The sequence below is a fragment of the Nerophis ophidion genome, linkage group LG13 (assembly GCF_033978795.1).
Source record: "Nerophis ophidion isolate RoL-2023_Sa linkage group LG13, RoL_Noph_v1.0, whole genome shotgun sequence".
In the NCBI taxonomy this organism is placed as follows: domain Eukaryota; kingdom Metazoa; phylum Chordata; class Actinopteri; order Syngnathiformes; family Syngnathidae; genus Nerophis; species Nerophis ophidion.
The window spans coordinates 17,038,475-17,047,269 of NC_084623.1; the positions used below are offsets into that span (position 1 = coordinate 17,038,475).

Consider the following 8,795-nt stretch of genomic DNA (forward strand, 5'->3'; position numbering starts at 1 on the left):
CTTTAGACAAAATGTGAACATTCGCAATTAAATATTTTAGTTGTTTGCCAGCCTTACTAAAATATATTTTAGTTTTAGTCATATAGAATTTGTATACATTGATTCAGTTTGAATAGTTTTAGTTGTCTAAATTTCAAGGAATCTCAACATGTTTTGGCATCAAGAAGCAAAATATTCACAAAAATACTTACATCACATTGTTAATCATAATGAATTGGTATTAAAAATTGTTAAGGTCATTTATAATATCACTGACTTAAAAACAAAAAAAATAAATAGTCTTTGATTACCAGGACTTGCTTCACCATATATATATATATATATATATATATATATATATATATATATATATATATATATATATATATATATATATATATAGTTATGTATCATGATATTGTAATATGTATCATTCCCAGTTTGTGGAAGATTACGAGCCCACCAAGGCCGACAGCTACAGAAAGAAAGTAGTTCTGGATGGAGAAGAGGTCCAGATCGACATCCTGGACACAGCTGGCCAGGAGGACTACGCCGCCATCAGGGACAACTATTTTCGCAGTGGGGAGGGCTTCCTGCTGGTTTTCTCCATCACCGAGAATGAGTCATTCGCTGCCACTGCAGAGTTCAGGTACTGTACCAACTGTGTGTGTGTGTGTGTGTGTGTGTGTGTGGGTGTATGTTTGTACCCTGTAAACCTCAAATGGTTTCAGTTCCATACTGTTTTGTCTGCTTTAAAAATAATCTTTTGATTTTCCTTTTTTTTTTGTCCCCTCAACAACCAAGTGACAAATTAATGGTACAAACCCTGTTTCCATATGAGTTGGGAAATTGTGTTAGATGTAAATATAAAAGGAATACAATGATTTGCAAATCATTTTCAACCCATATTCAGTTGAATATGCTACAAAGACAACATATTTGATGTTCAAACTGATAAACTTTTTTTTTTTTGTTGCAAATAATCATTAACTTTAGAATTTGATGCCAGCAACACGTGACAAAGAAGTTGGGAAAGGAGGCAATAAAAACTGATAAACTTGAGGAATGCTCATCAAACACTTATTTGGAACATCCCATAGATGTGCAGGCTAATTCGGATCAGGTGGGTGCCATGATTTGGTATAAAAACAGCTTCCCAAAAAATGGTCAGTCTTTCACAAGAAAGGATGGGGCGAGGTACACCCCTTTGTCCACAACTGCGTGAGCAATAAGTTAAACAGTTTAAGAACAACATTTCTCGAAGAGAAAGTGCTAGAAATTTAGGGATTTCAACATCTACGATATCATCAAAAGGTTCAGAGAATCTGGAGAAATCACTCCACGTAAGCGGCATGGCCGGAAACCAGCATTGAATGACCGTGACCTTCGATCCCTCAGACGGCACTGTATCAAAAACTGATATCAATCTCTAAAGGATATCACCACATGGGCTCAGGAACACTTCAGAAAACCACTGTCACTAAATACAGTTCGTCACTAATTTGTAAGTGCAAGTTAAAGCTTTACTATGCAAAGCAAAAGCCATTTATCAACAACATCCAGAAACGCCGCCGGCTTCTCTGGGCCCGAGACCATCTAAGATGGACTGATGCAAAGTGGAAAAGTGTTCTGTGGTCTGACGAGTCCACATTTCAAATTGTTTTTTGGAAATATTTGACATTGTGTCATCCGGACCAAAGGGGAAGCCAACCATCCAGACTGTTATCGACGCAAAGTTCAAAAGCCAGCATCTGTGATGGTATGGGGGTGCATTAGTGCCCAAGGCATGGGTAACTTACACGTCTGTGAAGGCACCATTAATACTGAAAGGTACATACAGGTTTTGGAACAACATATGTTGCCATTTAAGCGCCGTCTTTTTCACTGACACCCCTGCTTATTTCAGCAAGCCACATTCAGAACGTGTTACAACAGCATGGCTTCGTAAAATAAAGAGTGCACATACTTTCCCGGCCACCTGCAGTCCAGACCTGTCTCCCATCAAAAATTTGTGGCGCATTATGAAGCGTAAAATATGACAGAGGAGACCCCGGACTGTTGAACGACTGAAGCTCTACATAAAATAAGAATGGAAAAGAAATCCACCTTCAAAGCTTCAACAATTAGTTTCCTCAGTTTCCAAACATTTATTAAGTGTTGTTAAAAGAAAAGGTGATGTAACACAGTGGTGAACATGCCCTTTCCCAACTACTTTGTCTCGTGTTGCAGCCATTAAATTCTAAGTTAATTAATATTTGCAAAAAAAAAATCAAGTTTGAGTTCGAACATCAAATATCTTGTCTTTGTAGTGCATTCAATTGAATATGGGTTGAAAAGGATTTGCAAATCATTGTATTCCGTTCATATTTACATCTAACACAATTTCCCAACTCATATGGAAACAGGGTTTGTACAAATAAATTACGGATAAAGAACATAGCAGGCATATGAATCAGACCGCACTTTCCCAAGAATATGTGTGTGTAGGGAGGGAGTGATCAGGGCGTCTGCAGGAGTAAAGATCACCGCCTCTGTCCATGGTGCTGAAGACAGAGCACCATTAGGCGGGGGCGTGGCATTGCTGATGGCGAGACACAGCTGGCAGGTGATTAGATTTCCCAGGTTTCCCTGTTGTCTTTAACAGTAGCGGTCGGGAACAGCAGAAGGAGGAGGGTTGGAGAGTTGGAGAGAAAGACGACAGACTGAAAAGTCAAGACATCAAAAATACATTGATGGTTGATATACCGTGTTCAAATCTGAACGGCAGGCTCCGGTGAAAGTGTGATCAGCAGCACTCGCTCGGACGCAACTTCCACAGTGTGCTTGCTTAAAAATGGATGATTGATAAATTATCTTAAAGAACGGCAGCAAGATTAATCCAATTTTAATCACGTTTTTGGCTGCCAGGATTAAATAAAGTGATTGTCTGTGACATAAACATTAAAGGGGAATTGCATGTTTTGAATTTTTGCCTATCATTCCCAATCCCTATCTATGTCTTTTTTTTATGCATTCCAAGCCGGTAAATACGACAAGTACAAGGCGGCTAACATGGCTAATGTAATGCGGAAAATGGAAGTATTATATTGCGCCCATAGAGCCCTCGAAAAAACAATTATCTAGTAGGGACGGCGTGGCGGAGTGGGAGAGTGGCCGTGGGCAACCCGAGGGTCCCTGGTTCAAATCCCACCTAGTACCAACCTCGTCACGTCCGTTGTGTCCTGAGCAAGACACTTCACCCTGGCTCCTGATGGGTGCTGGTTGGCGCCTTGCATGGCAGCTCCCTCCATCAGTGTGTGAATGTGTGTGTGAATGGGTAAATGTGGAAGTAGTGTCAAAGCGCTTTGAGTACCTTGAAGGTAGAAAAGCGCTATACAAGTACAACCCATTTACCATTTATTTACTAATGATATCGTTATTATCAGCGCCAACACAGAAAAACTTATTTTTAACGGCGCCGTGATCAGAAGAGAGCTAACTAGCTTATGCTGTCGTATTGACTGATATTTGTAGCCGGTGAGCAGCTGCTGCTGCTGCATCGCCTCTGAGCTGGTGAAAGTTAATTTGAGATTATAAATCATGGCTCTCACTTGTAATACAACATAAACAAAGAAACTGGTAAACTTTAACATTCGATTTATGTCCGGAGATGGCAAAAAGACACTTATTTGCGTGACATCCCATCAGTCGGCATCCCAGTAAGAGCAGAAAGCGTACAGTAAGTGATTACTTTATTATTTTTTTAGTTTTTATATCTTGTTTAGCAATGAGCAATACTGCTACATGAGCCTTAATGATTCACTAAAGCTGGAGTTGTTTGGCACACAGCTTCTAAAACTTGTAGAGCATCCACTTTATGTTCAGGCTCAAAAAAAGAATATTCTGGATCATCATTCGTCCTAAAGTAGTCATCGTTGGCTCTCATGGAGTCTGCATGATTAGTAGTGTTGTTCTTGAAGGGAAAAACGTGATGCGGCTGTGAAATTAATACGCCGCTGTATTCTTAAAATGACTAAAATATGTAAATATTACATACATACATATATATTTGCAATACATATATACTTACAGCATGTATGTACAATGATGATGGAGGTTTTTTAGTATGTTTTATAGGCGGAATAGAGCGAACTCCATTGGCTCCATGTTAGCTAACTTTTCCTTAGAAGTTTTAAATGCAAAACAAAAGAAAAAACGTATCCTCTTTTTGCATAAGGATTGTGAATGATTGACAGCATTTTGAAAAAGTGAAGTTCACCTTTAAGTCTCTGTGGTATAAAAAGAGTAAAACATCAACACAGTGTTTGTTTTCCATTTTTTGTTGCAATCATGTGGTTTTTAAGGTTGAAGTTACAAGGAACACTTAAATCAGTTATTGCATCAACCTGTAGTTTTATATATTTTCAATGTTATTGGGAAAAAAATAAGCATCAAATAGGGCTGGAGGGTATGGCTTTTAATATCTCAATATTTTCACGATACATGATATATATCTCGATATTTTGCCTTAGCCTTGAATGAACACTTGATGCATATAATCACAGCTGTATGATGATTCTATGTGTCTACATTAAAACATTCTTGTTCATACTGCATTGATATATGCTTATTTTAAACTTTCATGAAGAGAGGGAAATCACAACTAAGTCAACTGACCAAAAGTGTATTTATTAAACAGTTTTTGAGCAGTGGCCCAAACATTCATGTCATTTCAAAACAGAAAGTGCAAGATGGTCAGAGACATTTTAAAACAAGCTATGAGTGCACTTTTGTGCATGATGTCACTAAGTAACATATCAAAACAACACTAAATTAAAGTTCACTTTTTGTACAGAATGCCACTACAACAGTATAAAACAAATAAAGTGAACTTTTGTGCATGATGTCACACAAGATATTTCAATAAGTGTCAATAAAAAATTGTTTAACGTGGACCCCCACTTAAACAAGTTGAAAATCTTATTCAGGTGTTACCATTTAGTGGTCAATTATAATCAAAAGCTGCACATTATCTCCTTCTGTTGTTGACAATTTTTTTCATAGGGTGTTGATCTGGAAATGGTTGCTTCGGCATTTTGTTGGTGTGGCACCGAATGTGGAGTTTCAAGCACTCCTTATTCTCTAGCGGGTGGCTTTTCAAATGGTGCCACATATAAGCAGTGGTGCTACTTTTGTAGCAAGGCTTTTGCTGCATATTTGTACAACATCTTCCCACTTGAAGCCAAACCACCGCCAGTTTTTCTTGGGAATTAATTCTTCCTCCATTTGTTACCAGATTCGCACCTTCTCGCTCTCGTATTACCACTCGCACCGCACCCTTGGCATCACAGCTAACGTTACCATGTCGCTACCTGTCTGGTCCGTGAAGGCGTATGACGTATGTGACTTATGTAAGAAGGTGCGCTTGTTTTAAGTCTCTGGGAGAAGGAGAGACAAGAAAGAGTGGGAAACGCATGCAGTGTAATGCCCGCAGCTAAAAGCAACTGCGTGAGAACGTATACTCCAGGGGTGTCCAGAGTGCGGCCCGCAGAAAAAATTTTAACGGCCCCACGGCACATTTTAAAAATACGATTTAAAAAATGTTTAAAATGTTAAAAGTGATATGAAAAAGCAAACGTGTGAAATGTAACAAGAAAATGTTGCAATGTTTACTCCAATAACACAAAGCTGCGATGCAGGCTTTTTCTTTATTTAAAAAATAATAATGAATCAAAATCAATGTCATTATGAATTATTTAGCTATTCAAGGCTCCAAGTACGTCACGTTAAATTTTCCACTTTGACACATTTTGGGGGGAAAATGTTGCATATTTTGTGTTTGCCACATAAAAACTGAGCTGTTTTTTTAAAGAAGGGCCTAAAATGAACAAACAAAAAACATAAACAACAATAAAACTTATAATTTACGGAAAGATCTGAAGTTTGATCTCGAGATTATTGTGCTAAAAGTAAACAGTAAAAAAATGTATAATTTATTTTTTTACACTTTAATGTGTAGGACCCTTTTGGATCCCCAATAATTTTAGTGTGATTTGTTTTTAAGTGTCATTGCTCAAAAAATAATAATTAATTAAAATCAATGGTGTTATTAGTTATTGACTTTTTTAAGGCTCCAATTATATAATCTCAAATATTCCACTTAAAAAAAATATTGGGTGATAATTGCATATTTTGGCGGCATAGCTCGGTTGGTAGAGCGGCCGTGCCAGCCACTTGAGGGTTGCAAGTTCGATTCGCGCTTCCGCCATCCTAGTCACTGCCGTTGTGTCCTTGGGCAAGACACTTTACCCACCTGCTCCTAGTGCCACCCACACTGGTTTAAATGTAACTTAGATATTGGGTTTCACTATGTAACGCGCTTTGAGTCACTAGAGAAAAGCGCTATATAAATATAATTCACTTCACTTGTGTTTTTTTCCATCAAAAAACAGGGTTTTCTTTGACAAAAATAGCATACAACTTAAATCTTTTAAATTATTATATTGACAGGTGGACCTAATGTTGATCTGGAGATTTAAAACTTGAATAATAATAAAACAAAATAATACTGAATAATGACAACATTTTTACATTTTTTTTACCAAAACCCTTTGGGGTCCCCGGGATCAAGCCTGTGTGGAGGCCTGAATGTATATTGGTTATGCATATATTGTATTGTATTTTAAAATAAAAAAATGTCAAAATGCCCCCCGCTTGCTTTGATTTTTCAGTCTGCCGCCCTAAGTGGAAAAAGTTTGGACACCCCTGGTATACTCGAATATCACGATATATCCATCCATCCATTTTCTACCGCTTATTCCCTTTTGGAGTCGCGGGGGGCGCTGGCGCCTATCTCAGCTACAATCGGGCGGAAGGCGGGGTACACCCTGGACAAGTCGCCCCCTCATCACAGGGCCAACACAGATAGACAGACAACATTCACACTCACATTCACACACTAGGGCCAATTTTTAGTGTTGCCAATCAACCTATCCCCAGGTGCATGTCTTTGGAGGTGGGAGGAAGCCGGAGTACCCGGAGGGAACCCACGCATTCAAGGGGAGAACATGCAAACTCCACACAGAAAGCTCCTGAGCCTGGATTTGAACCCATGACTGCAGGAACTTCGTATTGTGAGGCAGACGCACTAACCCCTCTCCCACCGTGAAGCCTATCACGATATAGTCATTTTCTATATCACCCAGCCCTAGCATCAAAACTTTGCTGCAATTACATTATAGTCTGGAACAATCGCCAAAGAAATGAGGGACTTCTTAAAAGAAAATCAACATTCCCAGCAAATGTCAACATTTCCAACGTTAGTTGCTTGCCTTTCGTATCCATGCTATTTTGTCCCAAAAAATTTTTGGAATGAAATTATAAAATGTGATGTGCAAACACAAGATTAGCGACCGCATTGGTGGAAGCACCCCCTGCGACTCCAAAAGGGACAAGCGGTAGAAAAATGGATGGATGGATTGTTGGAAGCAAATTGTGAGGGAAAGAAGTAAAGATGAGCACAATACTGCGTGTGCACAGGGAGCAGATCCTGCGGGTGAAAGCCGAGGAGGACAAGATCCCTCTACTCCTGGTTGGGAATAAGTCGGACCTTGAGGAGCGTCGGCAGGTGTCTGTGGACGAGGCCCGCGGGAAGGCTGAGGAGTGGGCCGTGCAGTACGTGGAAACGTCCGCCAAAACCAGGGCCAACGTTGACAAGGTGCTCACGCACACGCTCACTCTCCGCGCCCCGCCGCCGTCATGCCAAAGTTCCTCCTTCACGTGTCGTTCCAGGTGTTCTTCGACCTGATGCGAGACATCCGGGGGAAGAAAATGTCGGAAAACAAGGACAAAAACGGAAAAGGAAAGAACAAGAAGAACAAGAAGAGCTTCAGAGAGAGATGCTGTCTACTCTGAGTGCCTTGAAAGTCTATATTGCACAACTGCCAAGCCCGGAGAGAAAATGAAACAAAAATATTTTTTTATAGCCAAAATAAGGTTAGTGTCTCATTTTTTTTTTAATTCCAAGAATTTGGGCGGCCGTGCAATTGGAAGCTAATCACTGTCCTGACTGACTGCACATCTTCATGAACTGACTGCCTTTGTCTTGTCTTACTTCAAACACTAATTCTTCTCAGTGTGAAGCTATATTAACAGCAAATCTATTTTATTGGTAATATAAACCCTTTTTTTTTTAGCAACCGGAGTGTCGGTCGGCGCAAACGTGGCCAAATATTGACGAATGCCATTATGTTTGGAACAAATAAGTCAGGCAGTGTTTGTGCATAAGGTGCTCCATCATATTGATGTCACATGACCCTTCTCACCATTCCCGCCTTGACGGTCTTGTTTTCTATGACAGGTCAAGCTTTTTTGACAAACACGCACTACAAGGTCCATTTTCTAATTCGAGACTTGCTGACAACAATCAAACTGTTTTATAAAAGCTGTTAATGTACCTACTTAAGTGCTTCAGTGATCATACTTGTCCTCATTTTTATTTTATCGACAGAGAATATGTAATATTGAACATTCCTCGTCAATCATTCCCCATTTTCCATTTATTTCACACGACTGTGACGATGCTTTTTTTATGCCGTTTGCTAATTAAATGTTTTTTGTACAAATACTGGAAATTTGTTTTTTTTCATTTTATCAATCAATGTTTTTACCACATACTTGTATAGTGGTGTAATCATAGTACTAAGGGTGCACCATAAAAACGATTTACATCCGAACCACGATTCCTATTCATCCTAATTTTAAATTAATTCATAATATTCAAAAATATATGTATATATATTTGTACATAAAAATATATACATAAACATGTATATATG

At 39.0% G+C, this 8,795-nt stretch overlaps 1 protein-coding gene across 1 annotated transcript in view; it reads left to right on the forward strand.

The window, feature by feature from the left end:
- ralba (v-ral simian leukemia viral oncogene homolog Ba (ras related)) overlaps positions 1-8,584 on the forward strand; it is a 35,442-nt gene extending 26,858 nt beyond the window's left edge. Inside the window, exons 3-5 of the mRNA XM_061918472.1 lie at positions 420-628; positions 7,498-7,675; positions 7,750-8,584. Of these exons, the coding sequence (XP_061774456.1) occupies positions 420-628; positions 7,498-7,675; positions 7,750-7,872 (510 nt within the window). The 3' untranslated portion in view covers positions 7,873-8,584. The remainder of the gene's footprint in view (positions 1-419; positions 629-7,497; positions 7,676-7,749) is intronic.
- The last annotated feature ends 211 nt before the right edge of the window (positions 8,585-8,795 follow it).